This window comes from Aphidius gifuensis, linkage group LG6 (assembly GCF_014905175.1).
Source record: "Aphidius gifuensis isolate YNYX2018 linkage group LG6, ASM1490517v1, whole genome shotgun sequence".
Taxonomy (NCBI): domain Eukaryota; kingdom Metazoa; phylum Arthropoda; class Insecta; order Hymenoptera; family Braconidae; genus Aphidius; species Aphidius gifuensis.
Genome location: NC_057793.1, coordinates 241,494 through 262,523, shown reverse-complemented (window position 1 = coordinate 262,523; position 21,030 = coordinate 241,494). Strand labels below are relative to the sequence as shown.

Genomic DNA, 21,030 nt, shown 5'->3' with positions numbered 1-21,030 from the left:
GGTACCACAGTACTGGCCTAGGCAATACCACCCTCTTTTTTCACCTACTCTTATATATATATATTTATATTTATATAAGAATAAGGGGAATGAGGAGAGATAAAACTAGGACTCTATTTACAGGATGGATAAAATGAGGCGGCATCAAACAAAATATAGTCATACACACATCATATCATCATCATCATCATCATCCCCTTTGAAATAATAATAAAAATATTATCAATCATATTTTTTATTGTTATGCCACTTAACTATTGTAATTCAATTTAACATTTTTTATAGAATAAAATTAACTTTTTTTATCAACCTATTTATCGCATGTTTTATTATTTCATTTTTTTTTTTTTTTTTTCTTCAAATAAAAGATTATCTCTTTTGTAAATTTTTGTGTATTCGTTACGGATTTTCTGAATGTGAGACTGAGCCAATTTTGTAGCACAAATAAATTTTTTTTTTTCAAAATAAATTGTCTATCCGTTTAAAAGTTTATTAAATATTTGAAATTTATTGATATAGTTTTTTTTTTTTTTGCCACGTAAAATGATTTAATATTATATTGATTATTTGTTATTATGTCATATAACAAGGATTATTAAAATATGTATAATGTTGAATAAATGTCATTTGAATTTTAAAGTTTTTGAGCTATATCATAAAATACTGGGCGTTTTGTTGATGATGATAACCAACAAGACACCAAATATTTATTTCATTATTGACAATATAAATAAATAATTCTTATCATTTATATTTGAAATTTGAATATGAAAAAGCACAAAGTGTACCAATTTCCAGGAGTACAATGCCTTCATCACTTTTGATGGCATCGACCCAGCTGGAAGATGGCACACATTTTTTATACTTTACTCTATATATGTTGCTGTGTTTATTTTGTATATTATCCCATTTTTTGATAAGCCAAAATCTCATATCTTTATATATTAAAATGTATTTATTGATTTTTATAATGTCAATTGTGAATTGAATATTAACTTGATAAAAAAACATTGACATTTATATTTTAATTTTGAAATAATACATTTCCTTTGAGTGTCAATGATAAAGTGCGATGAGTATATATTTCTAGCAGCCAAGTCTCTGTGTATTATTAAATTGTTTTCAAGATGATCCACGTGCTATATCCAGGCCAAATTTATTGTATTGATTAATCCATGTTTGTATTGTATTGTTACTTGTTGAATTTATAAATGCATTATTATTATTATTTATTATTGTATTTGTTACTGTTAATTATAATATTATTTTTAATATATTTAAAAAGTAAATTATTAAATTCAATTTGGTTATTTTTAATCGAAATAGATGCCTAACCATTATTGGATATATTGATGAAGATATTGGTGGCAAATTTATCTCATCAAAATAATCACGAAGCCGATGTAGATAAGCGAGTAAATCACCACTGGCAATATATATTCCAAGACGACGCAAATTGGATTTTCCGGTTTTGTACAACAACCAATTAATTTGACCAAATTTTCATGTGAACCAGATTGTTTTAATATTTTTATTTCGTCAAGTTATTCGTGTTGATTATTAATATTTGACATTTTGATTGCTACCGGATAATCCTCATAATCCAACTTTAACCGAATCATATATTGACCGGATTCAATTGATTTGACAAATTTAAGACGATCAAATGACATTTTAAATTTATCTGATGATTCATTGTAATCTGCTGATGTCTAAAGGGCAAATTAAATTATTTTAAAGATCAAAATTATATACAATTATATTATTTTTTTGAAAATAAATATCACCTCAATATTTTTCTTGATGAAATAAAATTATTTTGAATTATAAATTTGAGACAATAATTATTTGTAGTTGTTCTAAAAAAATATTTATATAAATATATTGTTTGCTTTGTTATTTTGTTGTCATTTGAAATTTTTTAAAAACTTATTCGTTGCTATTGTTTCATATGACAGGTTTATAATTATCATATCTTTCTTTTGTATATATAAAAAGTAAAGTAATATATAAAAACCAAGACAAATAATACCTCTGGGAAAATCAATATCTACTGTAAATTCATTTTTTTTTTTTATTTGTTTTAGTTAACCATGAAAGTTTAGTTAATTTATAGATTTTTTTATATTTTCTCATTTATTATACATTCAAACTTACGTGGTAGTTTTTATTCGGTGATTTATAGCCAGTTGATAGTTGATTTATAAAATATTCATTTGGCTCACTGGAACAGGCTTGTTTATCGTATGGTGTTATAATTATTTTACTTCCTGCTTTTATTGACGATTTATTTGATCTAATGTGCCGATGATAAAATGTACTTGTTGCTGATACTGTGGCTATTTTTTGTTTTAAATAATTTCAAGTTGTCATTGATCATTGGTAAATAAAAATTAAAAAATACTTGGTTTTAGAAATTATTTAATTATTATCGATTAAAAAAAAATTTTTAATTAATTCAAATATGAATAATAATAAAATCAAATATTTAAAATGTTTTTTTCTTTTTTTTTTTTATAAAGTAATTTTTGAAAGTAAAAAAAATTATTTATAAAAGAATTAAAAAAAAAAAAAAAATACTTGGTTTTAATAATTATTAATTATTTATTTATTATTGATTAAAAAAAATTTTGAATTAATTTAAAAATTAATAGTATTAAATTCAATAACTGGAAATGTTTTTTTTTTAATAAAAAAAATTATTTATATTTTTTATGAATACGTCTTTTCAATAATTATTAATTATTATCTATTATCGATTAAAAAAATTTTAAATAAATTTTAAAATTAATATAAGAATAAAATCAACTAATAATACATGAAAAATATTTTTTATTTAAATTTTATTTTTATAAAAACGTATCATTTAAAAGAAAATTAATATTTATCAAAATTTTTCAAATTAAAAAAATAAAATAACATTATTTTTACCTAATTTTGTATAAACAATAGAGCTATTATTGCTATCATTATTTTTTCAATTTATTGAAATATTTTGTCAATTCCAAAAATCAATATTTACTTGTAATTTCGTTGAGTTTTTACAAGTACACAATTTATCCAAAAGAAAATAAATAAAAAAAAATATATATATATTTCAAGTAAAATTAAACTTTAGCAGTGTTTGAATATTTGTTAATTCGAGGATTGGTAATTATTTTAATTTCATGTGTACACCCTGTGTTGATTAAAAACTTTGGAAGTGTACGATAAATTGAATTTTCAGGTACAATAAAATTAAAGTGAGTGTTATTTGTTGTTTCAAAAGTATAAATTTGTGTAACACATGACCTGATTTTTCTTTCATCTTGATTATTTTTGATCAATTACTTGTTTAACTATTATAAAAATTAAATTTTTAATTTAAATATATATTCAACATATATTGATCCTGTTAAATATAACTTTTTAAATTAAAAAAATAAAAATAAATCTATAGATAAGTTTTTGATTGTCACTTTGACATTAGAGTCGACTATTTAATTTAATTTTTTTTATTTTATAATAATTTTGTCTTATCAATTATTGTACTGATATATTGTATTTTTTTTTTTTTTTTTTCATAAAACATTGTTATGTTTATAAACGTTAATAAATAAATAAAAAAAAAATTTGATATCAATTTGTTATCATTAAAATATCGTTTAGTGTTGGTGTGTCATTTTGATGATGATTAATTGGATAGTTTTTAATTAGTATAATAAATTTATAAAGGTAAAATTTTAACTGATCTGAATTTAATGGCTCAAAGTGAAATTAATTAAGCCTCCAAAAAATATATATATATATTTTCTAAGTCAAAAGACAATGATGATTTTAGAAATATATACGAGGGCAGCACCTCGAAGAAATTATTAAATAATTTATCGTCAGTCGATAGTTTAAATTATTTCCTAACTTTTTATTTTATTTTCAATATAAACTACATAAAAAAAAATAAATACACATTTATATTTGTTTTATTATTTTTTAACCAATCAAGTGATAAAATTTCCCTCGGGGATAAAACATTTAATTGCATCCTTAAAAAAAAAACAAATTAAATAAATTTTAATTTTTTTTCTTTATGAAACTTTAAATAAAATACATCTTTTAAAAAAATTTATTTACTTCAATTAGTCATCTCAAGATAATAATTAATGCTAAATTGTGTTAAAGAGTTTAAAAATCTTGACAAAAGTTTTTTATTTTGTTAATTTATAAAAGTTTCAAGTCAAACAACTCGTTGAATATTTCAACAAAAAAAAATAAATGTAAAAATATATTTTCTAAATAGAATAATATTCAAAGCTTTAGTATTTCAACTAGTTATTATATTCCAAATACATTTACAAGCTTGGTAAAAAATCGAAAAAAAAAAAAAAAATAATAGTATATATATTGTTGATTTGCACATGTGTTTCACCGAGTGCTTATACCGGCGCCCCGTCTTTTTCTTCTTCATCTTTATATATTTACTTCTTTTCAATTTTTTTTATTTTTTTATTTTCAATTTTTTATCTTTCTTTAAAACTGTCTTACTCTCTCGGTATATATTTCAACGATCTACAATTCTATGCAACTGAGAGTGATGTACAAACACAAGTGGGTCCAGAACATCGCCAAGCAACACTCTCAGTTGTTCCGCAGAAGCCGTCTCGGTTTCATCCGAGAGCACACAAAAATATATCAAAAAATAATATCAATATATTTATTTGTTTAATTAAAAAATAGAGCAAAAGTTTTAGTGATTAAAACGTAAATTTATACAATTAAAAAATGAGGAGATGGCGGTGGAGTTTGGTGGTGTCATTTTTTTTAATCATTATCCCGAGGATCAATGCTGAAATTCTTACACCACCGTATTTTAATTTAGCCGAAGGAAAAGAAATAATTGCATCTGCAACTTGTGGTGTTGATACACCTGGACCAGAACTATATTGCAGATTAGTCGGTTCAAATTCCGATCGAGATGAGGATATTATTCAAGGACAGGTTTGAAATATATTTATTTACCTTTTTTTTTTAAATTATTTATCATTTTTTTTTTTTAAATTGAGAAACACTGTTTTTTTATTTATTCAAATTTTAAATATCGAAAAATAAATGTTGTTTCGATTGATAGTTTTTTTTTTTTAATTTTTCTAAAGGGATATAGTTATTTAATAACGGTTGTCGATTAAATTATACAATTCCAATTTTATATATTTTTCGTATAGTTTATCAAATATATCTTTTTTTTTTTAGACCTTTTATTCTTGCGGTTTTTTTTTTTTTTTTCTATAGGACCACTGTCCTCAAAACCAGTCTATGAAAGATGTGCGATTTATAAAAAAAAAAAAAAAAAAATTCCCATCCTTTCTCTCCCATGGGAATAATATTTTTATTAATTATTATAATTTCGATAAATAATTATGAAACTTTAATTATATAAAAATATTATTTATGATAATTTTATATATTATTATTTTTAAGAAAAAATATCAACAGATAAAAATGACCCTCGATAAGTTATCCCCGAAAAAAAAATATGTAAAATATAAAACAGTCTTGTATTTTATTTTTTTATCGTGAGTTCATCAACGTATATACATATATTCAAGATTGTATTATGTACGAAATAAATGCTCAAAACTCCCCCATAGAGTTCCATGACCCAAAAATAACTATTCTTACTTGTAGATCATCACACACGCGTTTATAAATTATATATATTAAAAGTATTTTATTCTTGTATATAGCAATCCACCAACCAACCAACCAACCAACTATTTATATTTTTAAAAATTAATTTTAATTTCTTTTTATTTTTTCTTTTAGGTATGTGATCTTTGTGATCCAACATCACCGGATAAAAATCATCCACCCGAGCATGCTGTTGATGGAATGGAAACTTGGTGGCAATCACCACCACTATCACGTGGAATGAAATATAATGAAGTTAATCTTACCATCAATCTTGGACAGGTAATAATACTAGTAATTTAATAAACTTTAAATTAAATTAGCTTCATACTTAAAATAACCTGCTGATAAAAAAATTTTATGTATGTTCAAAATTATGTCCAGTTTTATTTTAAATAATAAAAATCTATTTTTAACAGAAAATTTACTATTTAATAGATTGGCTCTATGCTACTCATGTTGAAGCACAACTGGTAGAAAATATTTATCCAAAAAATTTTAAAATACACAAGATGAAACTCTAAATAATTATTACGAGAAATGAGTTTCGAGATTAATAAAATATTATCAGAATAATGTAGGCGACATCCGGTTGACCGAAAAGAGAAAAATACATATAAAATAATTATCATTTAGATAATTTTTTAGTTGATGTATTTTGCAATATAAATGATGATTATGAATTTTATTATTTTCTCTTTTTATATATTTTTTAGCCAAGTCAACAAGTTAAAAAAATATTAATATGAGTATTTAATAGCTGGGCTATTCTATTTCACATACGGTGCATACAATTTCTAAGAAAAATCATTCGACGAGTCCGTTGATGTCTTCTTGCTGTAGGGGAAGAAAAAATATAAAAAATAAACTATATATATCTATCACATGTGTGTATTTTTTTTTTCTTTTTTTCGGCTTGAATGGGATAAAGATGACACAAGAAGGAAACTGATTTTATTTTATTTTTTTTTACTAGCAAAAGGGAAAGAGAGAAAGAGAAAAATAAAAAAATTTTAAAAGCACATCTGGCGATCATCAGACCCTCTTTTAAATATGTATATACTCTTTCTGTTTTTTTTTTTTTTTCTCAATATGATTTTATGTTTAATATTTATATATTAAAATACTTTGACTTTGATGCTTGCTAAAAATTAAAATATTCCGCCAACAGGAATTTCATGTAGCCTATGTTTACATAAAAATGGGAAATTCACCAAGACCTGGACTTTGGATTCTGGAAAAATCAAAAGATTATGGTAAAACATGGCAACCATGGCAATATTTTTCCGACTCAGAGAGTGATTGTTTAACGTATTTTGGTGTTGATGCACGAACACCAATAACACGTGATGACAGTGTAATTTGTACAACTGAATATTCAAAAATAGTACCACTTGAAGATGGAGAAATTCCAATATCAATATTAAACAATAGACCATCAGCATCACATTATTTTAATTCAACAGTACTACAAGAATGGACACGTTCAACAAATGTTCGTTTTAGATTTTTAAGAACTAAAAATTTATTGGGTCACTTGATGTCTGTTGCAAGACAAGATCCATCAGTCACAAGACGTGTATGTATTATTTTATTAAATAATTATGAGATTGTCTTTGTGTTTATATATGAATGATCCATTTATTTTCTTATCAATGCTGGCTTTATCGTGGGTCAATGAATCGACGATAATCTCAATTCTTTATTTTTTAAATTTCTTCTTCTTCTTCTTCTTCTTTTAGTATTTTTATTCAATCAAAGACATTAGCATTGGTGGTCGTTGCATGTGTAATGGTCATGCTGATACTTGTGATATTCGTGATCCAAAAGAACCAAAAAAACTTGAATGTATTTGTCAACATAACACTTATGGACCACAGTGTGCATCTTGTCTTCCAGGATATCAACAAAAAAAATGGCAAATATCAACAGCATCCAAAAAATTTACCTGCGAACGTAATGATTTATTAAATTAATAATATTGATTTTTTATAAAACTATAAAATTAATTTAATTTAATTTAATTCAACAGCTTGCAATTGTTTTGGACATTCAAAAAAATGTATATATGATGCTAAAACAGATGAAATGCATTTATCCCTTGATATCCATGGAAAATATGAGGGTGGTGGTATTTGTCAAAGTTGTCAAGACAATACCGAGGGAATTAATTGTAACAAATGCATACCAAAATATTATCGACCACGTGGAAAACCACTAAATGCAACTGATGTTTGTCAACGTAATTTAAATTTTTAATTATTTTATTTTAATAATAGTAATAATAATAATAATAGTAATTTTTAAAATAATTATTTATTTATTTATTTTTTGGTAGCTTGTGATTGTAATCGTTTTTATTCAACTGGTAATTGTGCTGAAGCTACTGGAAAATGTGAATGTCGTAAAGAATTTACATCACCAGATTGTGATTCATGTGCTTATGGATATTTTGGATATCCAAATTGTCGACCATGTGAATGTCATCTTGGTGGTACTGATGGTTATCATTGTGAAGCAATCAATGGTTTTTGTCCTTGTAAAAGTAATTTTGCTGGAAATTATTGTCATCTTTGTGTTGAAGGATATTATAATTTCCCTGAATGTTTACGTATGTATTTTTTAAATGTTTTTTTAATTAAATTATAATTTTATTTTTATTAATTTTTATTAATTTACAGCTTGTAAATGTAATTCTGTTGGTTCACGTAATGACATATGTGATGTTACATCTGGCAATTGTACTTGTAAAAATAATTACATGGGAAGAACTTGTGATATTTGTGAAAATGGATATTACAATTATCCAACTTGTACCTGTAAGTATTTATTCATTATTCAATTCAATTCAATTCAATTTAATTTATTTTATATTAATTAATTAATTTGATAAATTACAGATTGTAATTGTGATGCTAGAGGTACAGAACCAGGTGTTTGTAATAAAACAAATGGTATTTGTATGTGTAAAGAAGGATATGGAGGTGCAAGATGTGATCAATGTATAAATGGTTATTATGGATATCCAAATTGTCGTCCATGTGATTGTAGTACAGTTGGTTCATCATCAGTCAGTTGTGATTCAACTGGAAAATGTTCTTGTCTTGGTAATTTTGCTGGTAAAACTTGTGATCAATGTAGTCCTGGTTATTTTATGTATCCAGATTGTATTGATTGTAATTGTGATAGTCATGGTTCAATTGGTGTATCATGTAATAATGATGGAAAATGTCAATGTCAAGATAATTTTGATGGTCCACAGTGTGATCAATGTAAAGAAGGTTTTTATAATTTTCCAAGATGTGAAGGTTGTAATTGTGATCCAGCTGGTGTTGTTAAATCATTTACTGGTTGTGGATCATTACCAGCTGGTGAATTATGTCAATGTAAAGAACGTGTTGAAGGAAGAATTTGTAATCAGTGTAAATCATTATTTTGGAATTTACAACCATCAAATCAAGATGGATGTGAAGGTAATACAAAAATAATTTAATTTAATTTAATTTAATTTAATTTAATTTAATTTAATTTAATTTAATTTAATTTACAGATTGTAGTTGTCATATACCTGGTGTTATTGGTAGTATTGGTGAATGTGATTCAAAAACTGGACAATGTATGTGTAAACCATCAACAACAGGTCGTGGCTGTAATGAATGTGTTCATGGAACATATAATCTTGAAGAATCAAATTTATTTGGTTGTTCAGTATGTGCTTGTGATATTGGTGGTTCAATAAGTTCAATTTGTGATAAAGACAGTGGACAGTGTCGTTGTCAAGCTCGTATTACTGGACAAACATGTACTGAACCATTAAAAGCACATTATTTTGCAACACTTCATCAATTTCAATATGAAGTAGAAGACGGTAGAACTCCATATGGTAATCCAGTACGTTATGGTTTTGATGATAAAAGTTTTCCTGGCTATAGTTGGAAAGGTTATGCTGTATTTTCTACATTACAAAATGAAATTGTCATGAGAGTTTATATGCAAAAATCATCATTATATAGAATGGTATTGAAATTTGTAAATAATAATGGTGAAGCAGTTTTGGGACAAATTAAAATATCACCAGATAGTCCATCAGAAGCTGAACAAGTATTTAAAGTACAATTTAAATCAACAAGTGAACCTGATTTTGTAACAGTTGCTGGTGTACATGGTACACATCCAGCAGCAATTGTCATGAATCCTGGCTGGTGGTCAATAAGTATTGAAACTGGTAAAAATTTATTTATCGATTATTTTGTATTACTTCCTGCTGAATATTATGAAGCAGCTATTTTAACACAAGACGTTGATGTACCATGTCAAGTTGGTCAAAAAAGTCTATGTCGACATTATAGTTATCCTAGTTTAACTGAATTTGATTCAGTTCGTGGAGCTGGTGGATTTTTAGATGACAACAATGAAAGATATCCATTGACTGAATATTTTACTGAACAAGATGTTCTCAATGAAATTGAACAAATTGAAATTCCATTGATAAATGAACAACAACAAAAAATACATTTTGAATTACGTGTTGTTAAACCAGGCTTGTATGTATTATTAATAACTTATGTTACACCAAAAAATAATAGTACAACATCAACATTGACAATACAAATAAATCCAAATGAAAATGAAAAAGCAACTGTTTATCCTTGTAAATATACAAGTGCTTGTCGTCAAGTTGTTACTGATAAATTTGGCAAAATTGGTGTTTATAATTTTTCAACAAATTACATAAATATATTATTGACTGGTGAGCCAAATACAAATGTTGCTATTGAATCAATAGTTGCAGTACCACATGAAAAATGGTCATTAGATTATGTCAAGCCAAAATCAGTTTGTGTTAGAAAAAATGAAAAATGTGTACAAGGTGTATTTCCAAGTGCTGCTGATGCTAAAAAAATTGAATTTGAATCAATGGTTGAAGTTATCGATGATATCAATCGTCCAAAAGGTATTTATGATAATTCAACAAAACTCATTTATTTAAATAAAAATAATGATAATCCATCAATTGATATTCAAACAAAAGTACCACATCCTGGTGATTATATATTTGTCGTACAATATTATCAACCAAATAATCCACAATTTGATATTGATGTAACAATACAAAATGGTAAATTTTATGAAGCTAAAATTGCTGTTCCTCATTGTCCAAGTAACAGTGGATGTAGAAGTATTATTATTCGTCAATCAGATGGTAGTACAAAATTCCAATTAAATGATAATGTTATACTGACATTTAAAAATCCACAAAATCCCATATGGCTAGATTATGTACTAATGATTCCAGCTGAAAATTTTGATAATAAAATATTGAAAAAAATACAATTTGATCAAACAGAAGTATTTATAAAACGTTGTGGTAATAATCATTTTTATATAAACACAACAGATACTGGTTTTTGTAGAGATTCTGTATTTTCATTGACTGCTGATTATAATAGTGGTGCATTACCATGTCAGTGTTCAGCTGAGGGAACAACAAGTTTTGAATGTGAAAAATTCGGTGGACAATGTCATTGTAAACCAAATATCATTGGTCGTCGTTGTGAAATATGTAAAACTGGATTCTACGGTTATCCAAATTGTCGTCCATGTAATTGTCCAAGTACAGCTATTTGTGAGCCAGAAAGAGGTGAATGTATTTGTCCATCAAGAGTCACTGGATCACGTTGTGATCATTGTGAAGATGGTACATATGGATTTCATCCAATAATTGGTTGTGAAGAGTGCAACTGTTCACCACATGGTGTACTCAATGGTGATTTACAATGTGATCTTATGAATGGTACATGTAAATGTAAAGATAATATTGTTGGACGTCAGTGTGATAAATGTTTAGCTGGTTATTCACAATTTCCATACTGTGAAAAATGTGATTGTGATGTTAAAGGAACAACTGATGATATATGTGATCAATCAACAGCTGAATGTAATTGTAAAGAAAATGTACAAGGTCAAGCTTGTGATCTTTGTCGAGAAGGGACATTTAATCTTCAAGAAAATAATGAAGTTGGTTGTTCAAAATGTTTTTGTTTTGGTAAAACAACACGTTGTATATCAGCAAATTTATACAGAACATATATATTAAATATGATTGATTGGGATTTTGTATTGATCAATGAAAAAACTGGAGCTGTTACATTATTATTATCAACAATACCACAAGAATTTAATGATACAACAATTGTTGTTAGTTTAACTGGTAATGAAACAATAAATAAAATTGTTTATTTTTCAGCACCTGGTAATTATTTAGAAAAAAAATTAACTTCATATGGTGGTTTATTAAATTATACTGTTCATTATAGTACAGGACCATTTGGTAAAGCCATTGCTGGTCCTGATGTTATTATTGTTGGAGGTGATACAATGTTATTGCATTATGGTGAAGAACAACCACCGTCATTTACAAATTTTGTAACATCAGTTGAACTTGTTGAGTCAAATTTTATAACAACAACAAATCTTCCAGTGACACGTGAACAATTATTAATTGCACTTGAAGATTTACGTGGTATTTATATACGTGCAACATACTGGGAGCCAAGTATAACAGCATCAATATCAGATGTCAGTCTTGACACGACAACTGAATCATATGATACTGGCAATGTATTAGTAACAAGTGTTGAAAAATGTCAATGTCCACCAAATTATCAGGGTCTTTCGTGTGAAGAATGTGCACCAGGTTATTATCGTGTTGAAGGATCATACGGTGGTTCTTGTGTTCGTTGTCAATGCAATGGTCATGCTGATAGTTGTGATGTTAAAACAGGCATATGTTATGATTGTAAAAATGGAACAACTGGTGATCATTGTGAGTTATGTGAACAAGGCTATTATGGAAATGCAACAAATGGTACACCATCTGATTGTTTAATATGTGCTTGTCCATTACCAATTTTATCAAATAATTTTGCAACTGGATGTGAAGTTAATGAAGCTGGTAATAAAATAAGTTGTGATTGTTTACCTGGTTATTATGGTGCACGTTGTGAATCATGTGCTGCTGGTTATTATGGTAATCCAAATATAGAAGGAGAATTTTGTAAACCATGTGAATGTTCAGGAAATATTGATACAAATGACATTGGTTCATGTGACTCGTATACTGGCGAGTGTCGTCATTGTTTAAATAATACATATGGACAAGCATGTAATCTTTGTGCTCCTGGTTATTATGGTGATGCTGTTGAAAGAAAAGATTGTAAAAGTTGTAGCTGTAATTCTTGTGGAATGAACAAGTGTGATAGTTATGATGGTATTTGTGTTTGTAAGGAAAATGTTGTTGGTGAAACATGTGATAGATGTGCTATTGATCATTATGGTTTTGATTCATGCAATGGTTGTAAAGCTTGTGAATGTAGTGAAGCATCAGATTCAAGTCAGTGTGATGAACAAACTGGACAGTGTCAATGTAAACCTGGTGTTACTGGTAAAAAATGTGACAGATGTATTGCTGGCTATTGGAATTTTAGTGAAGAAGGATGTATTTCTTGTGGTTGTCATACAGAATATTCAATTGGTGCTTCTTGTAATGCAACAACTGGACAATGTTCATGTTTAGATGGTGTTATTGGTGAAAAATGTGATCATTGTCCAAATCGATGGGTATTTAGAGAAAATATTGGATGCTCCGAGTGTAATTCTTGTATTGATAATCTTTTAGATGTAACTGATGAACTTGAAATGGATTTAAAACAAGTTACCAATGAATTTGATAGTGTTGCTGAAAGTTACTTTACAAATCAAAGATTAAAATTTTTCAATGATACAGTTAATGAATTTTATCCTGAAGTAAAATTATTAGATCCAAGTAAAATTAATGATTTAATACCAATTAAAAATAAAATTTCACAACTTGAATATGAAACGACAAATCAAAAAAGAAGTGTTGAATATTTAAAAGACGACAGTATAAAGTCTAAAAATGAATCTGAAAAAACACGTGAAAATATGAAAAATTTAGAAAATGATGTTACACAAGAAATTGAAATTGTTAATAATATTATCAATGAGGTAAAGCTATTAGCTAAAAATATTGAATCTGGTGATGGAACTAAAATTGATACTGCACTTAAAGAAGCACAAAAAATTCTAAAACAATTAAAAGATGTATCATTTATTGATGTTCGTGATCAAGCAACTGATCAATCATCTCAAGCAAATATTATTATCAATGAAATGATGGATTACAATGTTCCAGTTAATAATTTAAGTTCTTCAACATCAACATTAAATGATAAAATAAAAAGTTTTACAAATAAAATTAATGATTTATTTGTTATTGTTGATAATGCCGAAAAACTTGCAAAAGATGCTGAAATTCTTAATAAAGAAAATAAAAAAGGAGCTGAAATTGGTAATTTTAATTCAGCTAAAAATTTAACAATTGACAGTGAAGATGATATAACACAAGGACAAAAATTAAATGAAAATGCAACAAGGCTATTGGAAGATGCTGTTATAAATTTAGAATTATTAGAAGATATATCAGTTAAACAAACAGATTCATACAATACACTCAACAATACTCTAGCTATTAATGATGATGATCTTATAAATGTTTATGACACTGTAAAAAAAGCAAATCAACATACTGATGATTTGTATAAAGAATCAATTAAACTTGACAATGATTTATCTGGTACAAGAAATACAAGTGCAGTTAAAGCTGTGTCTGCCTACAGTGATATTGAGAAAGCTATTCAAGAAGCTAGACAAGCTGCAGTTGAAGCTGCTGAAGCTGCTAGCAATGCAACAATGTTATTTGATGGAATTGAAAAAAAAACAAATGATGCAGTTGAACAATCAATTATTCTTGATGAATATGCTAAAGATGCATTTAAAAAAAGTGAAGGAGAACTTGAAAAAAGCTTTAATCAAGCTCAAAAAAATACAAATCAACTTGAAGCAGATAATAAAAAAAATGAAGAAGGTTTTAAAAGAATTGATTCAACATTAAAAAATTTACAGCCAACACCTGGTTTATCAATTGCAAATGCAAATAATCAAGCTAAAGAATTTGAAAATTTAATTGAACAAGCAATTACCGGCATGAATGAAACTCTAAATAAAATTCCAGAAAAATCAAAAGAAACAAATAACATATTAAAAGATACATCTGACTCGAGTCGTGATATTTCACAGGCTAAAAAACAATTAGATTCTCTAAATAAAGTTGTACCAAATATTTCAGAGTTATTAAAAAAGCTAGATGACAAACAAAAAAATATTGATAGTGTTGGTAATGATTTAAAAAATAAAATTGAATCATTAAAAACAAAAATAGCTAATGCAAGAGAATTAGCTGATAGATTTATGACTGGTGTTAATTTCTTTAGAAATACAACTTTACAGCTGAAAAATCCAGAAAGTTTACCTCTTCTTGCTACATCAACAAAATTATCATTTTATTTTAAAACAAATAATACAAATGGTTTTCTTCTTTATCTTGGTAATGAAGATAAAGCTAAATTTTCACATCAAAAAACTAATGATTTTTTGGCTTTAGTTATTGAAAGTGGTTATCCAGTTTTAATTATTGATCTTGGATCAGGTCCACATAGAATAATTAATAAAAAATTTGTATCTGATAATGTTTGGCGTCAATTGATTGTTGATAGAACTGGTAAAAATGTTAAATTAATTATTCGTGAAGAAGACATTGATCGTAAAGATAAAAAAATTCCAGTTAAAAAAGTACTTCCAGGTACATTTTCAATATTAAATCTTGATCGTGAACAATCAAAATTATTTGTCGGTGGTTATCCACCATCATTCCAAATTCAAAATGACGTTAAAGTATCATCATTTGAGGGACAAATGGAAAATCTTATTGTTGGTGATATGCCAGTATCATTTTGGAATTTTATTAAAAGTGAAAATTTAATTCCTGCAATTGAACGAGACAAGCTTACTGATTTATCACCAAGTACTGGTTATCGTTTTGATAGAAATGGCTTTACAATATTTAGCATGGAAAATTTAAAAATCATTGAAGACACATCAAAGTTTAGTTTAAAAATGAATTTCAAAACATTTACTGAAGATGGTTTGATGTTTTTCATGGGAGAAAATAAACATTTTATTTCTTTAGAAATGCGAAATGGTAAAGTTATGTATCAATTTAATTTAGGTGATGGTCCAATTGTATTAATGTCAAATGATAAATTTAATGATGGTAATTGGCATACACTTGAAGCAAGAAGATTAGGAAAAACTGGTCGTTTAAATGTTGATAATAAAATAATAACTGGTGAAACAAGTGGTGATAGTACAAATTTATTATCAACAGATAAATTTTATATTGGTGGTTATCCACCTAATTTTAAATATCAACCAAAAACAGTTAAAAATATTGGTTTTGATGGTTGTATTGATGATGTTATGATACTTGATAATCCAGTTGATCTTGGTAGAAATATTCAAGCTCTTGGTGTTATACCAGGTTGTCCAATTAAATTTACAAATCTTGTTTCATTTGAAAATGATTTACCAGGATATGTTAAATGTGAAAATGCAACTGCAAATAATTCTGTACAAGTTAATCTAAGATTTAAAACATTAGCAAATAATGGATTAATATTTTATATTACAAATAATGATCAAACAGTAAATTCTGCACTTTCAATTGAAGATGGTATATTGAGATTTAAAAGCCAAGGTGAAGAAGTTACAAGTAATATTGTTGATAAAAAATTCAATGACAATGAGTGGCATGTTGTTACAGCAACACATGAATCACAATCACTTAGACTTGATATTGATGATATTTATAATTACATTAATAATCATGCATCAACAAATATTATTAATATTGAACTTGGAAGTTTATATATTGGTGGATTACCAAATGGTGGTGGTACAAAATCAACAAAATCATTTGTCGGTTGTATAAGTGATGCAACATTAAATGATGAAACAATTAATTTTGCAAATACAAAAGAAAAACCAAATGCATTTTTGGGTAAATGTTTAGGTGGTGAAGGAACAATAACATTACCAATTGAACCAGAAACAAAACCATGGCCACCATCATCAGATAATGACATTGAAACAATAACAATGGCATCAACACAAAGTAATGTTATTGATGTTGAAGTTGATACATCTGAGCCAGAAGTTGTTTATGGTGAAGGAAGAGTTACCATTGATACAACTATTGAACCTGTTGTACAAATTTCAACAACAACAACAACGACAACAACCACGACAACTACAACAACAACACCATCTTATGAAGAAGAACCTGAGGAAAAATGTAAATTACCTCAAATGCCAGTTGAAGATACTGACAATGATAATGCATGGCAAATTGGTACAGCACGACACAGTAGACTTGAGTACAGAAGTCTCAGTGGAACATACAGAGATAGTTATGATTTTCAAATAAGTATTAAAACACTTGCTGATACAGGAATTATATTTTATGCATCTGATATAGCAAAGAATAATTTTATATCACTATTTGTCAAAGATGGAAGAGTTGTTTATAAATTTGATTGTGGCACAGGAGCAGCAACAATAATAAGTGATAATAAAATTAATGATAATCAATGGCATGTTATTGTTTTTAAAAGAAAAGATAAATTTGGTGAACTTATTGTTGATGATGAATTGGCTGTTTCTGATTATTCTCATGGTGATGCTACAACATTAAATGTCAGTCCACCTTATTACATTGGTGGAATACTTCCTGAGCTATTACCAAATGTTTACAAGAATATTGTAAGTTTATTTTATATTTATTTTTATATCATAAGAATGATTTGATTTAATATATTTATTTTTGTGTTGTTGTAGAAAATAAATCAGACATTTGTTGGTTGCTTGGGCAATTTTATGATGAATGGACAACCAGTTGGTGAACCAAAAGAAAGAATTGGAGTTATTCCATGCTCACAAAAAGTTGAACCTGGATTATTTTTCTATCCTGGAAATGGAAGTAATTTTTACAAAGCCTGTAAGTTAAAAAAAAAAAATACTATTTTATTAAAATGAAATATTAATTACTATAATTTATAACAAATACATTTTTTTACAGTTGATAAATTTATTGTTGGAAATCGAATTGATATACAACTTGAAATTAAACCAAGATCAACAAATGGCCATTTATTATCAGTCAATGGTAGACATGATTATGTAATTCTTGAAATGATCAATGGAGCAGTTAAATTTTCTGTTAGAACAGCTCAAGGAATAATTGAAACATCTTTCAATCCAACAACACCACATTCACTTTGTGATGGCAATTGGCACATTATCAGAGGTAAAAAGAACGAAAAAAAAAAAAAAAAAATCAGCAATTAAAATTGAATTAAAGTTTTTAAATAATAATGTGTTTTTAATTTTTTATTTCTAAACAGCAATTAGAGAGAAAAATGTAGTTTTACTCTCAGTTGATCAAGCTGAATCAGCCAGAGGAATATCTGCAGATAATGCAGCAAAGGTTAGATCAAGACATCCAATGTTTATCGGTGGACATCCACAATTAGCAACTCGATTGCAAGGAAGTGAATCACATTCTCAGTATATTGGCTGCATGAAAAAAATTACAATAAATGGAAATGAAATTCCATTAGATCCAGAACGTGTTTATGGACGTGTCACAAGTGGAGTATGTCCTACAATTTAATTGTAGAAATTTTATAATAAACAAAAAAAAATCATACATAGATATTATATTATCAATAAAAAGCAAGATGAAAAAAAATTGATAACAAATCAAAAAAATAATAAAAATATTATTTGAAAAATTATTTATTTTGTTTGTTTTATTTTTCTTTAAACTATATTATCAAAATTGATGTTATATTATTATTATAATAATTATTATTAAACATTAATGAATATTTTATTTTCGTTTTGTTTTTTTTTCATTTGTTAAAGACAATTTTTAATAAATACAAAATATTCATAGTAATAATATTTATAGCCTTGTTGTTAAAAATTAAAAAAATATTGTTTTGTTGTCACTTGGCTTATATTACTTATTATTGCAATTATTTATGAAAATTAACAGAAAAAAAAATATCCACATAGCAACACCAAAGAAGGTTGGGAGGATATCACAGTCTTTTTTAATAATAATAACCATGGAACAGTATTGCATATGATAAAAACCTGTCATCAAAGTAACAAAAAAAGAAAAAAAAAAAATGAAATGACTAACTTATAAATTTATATCACCTGTCTTAAGTTAAATTTGCCAATAATAATTATATTTTTTTTTTTTAAATATTTAATTGAAATTGTAAATAATTTTAAGTTGTAATTGCTATTTGCTATTCAATGCCATGAGCAAATATCATAACAAGACCTGGCTCAACCATCATGTCCTCAGACATATGTACATTGTCACAATAAAGTACTAAAACAGCTTGTTTTCCTGGTACTCGTTTACATACATAACTTTCATATTGACGTCTTGAATTTTGTCGTGTTTCAAGTGAATTTAAACCAGGTGGCCATTTACGTTCATGACAATTTTCCATTAATTCATCAATAACATGTGGTGGACAATGATACTCGGATAAAGTTCTCTTAATCATTGTCTAAATTTGAAAAAAAAAAATAAGAAATAAATAAATAAATAAATTTATTATTGATAAATGATGATTTATTACCTGAAGTAATTCATCTGGTGTTGATATCATTCCACCCCATCTTGTAACTCTTGCTCGTGGTAATGTTGCTGACCATCTTATAACTTCATCACGCTCCATTTGATCAGCAAGTGCTCTCATTGCTGGATTTGATACTCTCATAGCTCTCATAAAATCTTTTAATAAATTAATTTCACGTCTTTGTTCATTTATTTGAAATTGTTGTTCACCAATTTCACGTTTCATATCACTTAATTTTTGATGTTGTGATTGTATTAATGTACGTAATTCTCGTACACAATTATGATCTTTTAATTCATCTTTTGGTATTATTAAACCACAACCTTGTTCACATGATACTGGTCTCTTTGGATTATAATCACATTCTTTTAAATGTGCAACAAGATTATCAAGTTTAATAACTATTTGACAGCCATAAATCATATTGTCACAACTTATTGATAAACGAGCTAATAAATTACGTAATATACGTGGAACTGGACGTAATTGAGCTGATGTTATTGGTGTTCTATCCAATGGACATGTTGGCTGACGATTTATCCATTCATTTATACAAGCACGACAGAATGCATGTTCACAAACTTGAGCCTGCAACACATCACTCACCTAACAGTATTAACAGAAACTATCTATAGATTTTTTTTTTTTTTATTTTCATTTTGTTAATAATAAATAAATCTCTACTATTATTATTAGTATTAATTTATATTTTTTTTTGGTATTACCTGAACTGGATCTTCAAGTACTCCTGAACAAATTGGACATACTAATTCTTCATCAACTTCACCCTGAAATCTGTGCACGTCAAATCCCATTTTTTGTTGTTGTTGTTTTAATTATGCTTTTTTTTTACAAACAAAATTAGCTTATTTATTTAATTTTAATAATGATAAATTTATTGAATAATTATTTTCGTAGAATCATTTTATAATCAAATCTCAGCTCAATTATATTATCATCATTATTTATGGATCCATTGTTTAAATAATTAGCCAAACAATTTAATAATTATTTTCATTTTGTTGAATCCCATATGATGACAGTTAATCAAATATACACCGGCTAAATAAAATATTAAATAATTTTATCAATTAAATAATAATTAATAATTAAATATTTAATGTAAATTCTTACCTTTTATTAATGTTTTATGATTTATTTTATTTATAATTTCGTCTCAAACTGACTTTTTCCTTTTTTTTTTTTTTTTTTTTTTCAACTGACTCTAATCATTGACAATCACTCAACCAATCAATTTTATATATTGACATTTATTTAAATATTTTTTTTTTACTCATAAATTTAATATTTAATAAATGATTAGGTCGTGTGACAGTATTATTATTTTTAACACTAGACCAACAGGTTGACTCAATTTTTTTATCAACTTGTGTAATTATATGACTCCTTTTTGTATATATTATTTATGTATTTATTTTTATTTTTTTTTTGTGTCCACAAATGGTCGGCCAGTCGGTCATTAGAAATTACACACACACACACATATATGTCATATATATATACCTATATGGAAATAAAAAAACATCAACAGATGACAGCACTCGTTATTTCCTATGCACTTGTCATGTTTATTTTTATTTATTTTTTTTTTTTTCTCCATTTGATTTTCGTTAATTCTTGGTATTTAAAAAAATCATGATAATAGTACAATACATCATGTGACTGTGTGTCTTAGATATTTTATTGTTATTTTTTTTTTTTTATG

General features: G+C 26.5%; 2 protein-coding genes across 3 annotated transcripts; one reads left to right on the top strand and one right to left on the bottom strand.

The window, feature by feature from the left end:
- The first annotated feature begins 4,596 nt into the window (after positions 1-4,596).
- LOC122858560 (laminin subunit alpha) lies at positions 4,597-18,435 on the top strand. The gene is made up of 12 exons (XM_044161507.1): positions 4,597-4,974; positions 5,800-5,946; positions 6,836-7,243; positions 7,407-7,620; positions 7,697-7,906; positions 8,003-8,275; positions 8,346-8,483; positions 8,565-9,137; positions 9,215-17,403; positions 17,479-17,638; positions 17,720-17,947; positions 18,045-18,435. The coding sequence occupies exons 1-12, from the start codon at positions 4,759-4,761 to the stop codon at positions 18,311-18,313; spliced, it is 11,025 nt and encodes a 3,674-aa protein (XP_044017442.1). The 5' UTR covers positions 4,597-4,758; the 3' UTR covers positions 18,314-18,435.
- On the bottom strand, positions 18,421-20,677 carry LOC122858580 (E3 ubiquitin-protein ligase NRDP1). Of its 2 annotated transcripts, XM_044161549.1 has the most exons (4): positions 20,439-20,677; positions 20,030-20,366; positions 19,305-19,892; positions 18,421-19,232 (listed from the first exon to the last, which is right to left on the bottom strand). In XM_044161549.1, the coding sequence occupies exons 2-4, from the start codon at positions 20,117-20,119 to the stop codon at positions 18,963-18,965; spliced, it is 948 nt and encodes a 315-aa protein (XP_044017484.1). In that variant the 5' UTR covers positions 20,120-20,366; positions 20,439-20,677; the 3' UTR covers positions 18,421-18,962. The 2 variants fall into 2 exon arrangements, with proteins under 2 accessions (XP_044017484.1, XP_044017483.1); XM_044161548.1 differs by lacking the exon at positions 20,439-20,677 and having other exon boundaries at positions 18,619-19,232; positions 19,305-19,910; positions 20,030-20,212.
- Positions 20,678-21,030: the final 353 nt, after the last annotated feature.

Excerpts from the sequence above, each read along its gene's own strand:
- LOC122858580 (XM_044161548.1), bottom strand. The coding sequence starts at position 20,119 with ATGGGATTTGACGTGCACAGATTTCAGGGTGAAGTTGATGAAGAATTA. Across the intron at positions 19,911-20,029 it reads TACTTGAAGATCCAGTTCAG|GTGAGTGATGTGTTGCAGGC; the intron begins GTAATACCAAAA and ends TAATACTGTTAG. Across the intron at positions 19,233-19,304 it reads CACCAGATGAATTACTTCAG|ACAATGATTAAGAGAACTTT; the intron begins GTAATAAATCAT and ends TTTCAAATTTAG.
- LOC122858560 (XM_044161507.1), top strand. The coding sequence starts at position 4,759 with ATGAGGAGATGGCGGTGGAGTTTGGTGGTGTCATTTTTTTTAATCATT. Across the intron at positions 8,276-8,345 it reads TAATTTCCCTGAATGTTTAC|CTTGTAAATGTAATTCTGTT; the intron begins GTATGTATTTTT and ends ATTAATTTACAG. Across the intron at positions 8,484-8,564 it reads CAATTATCCAACTTGTACCT|ATTGTAATTGTGATGCTAGA; the intron begins GTAAGTATTTAT and ends GATAAATTACAG.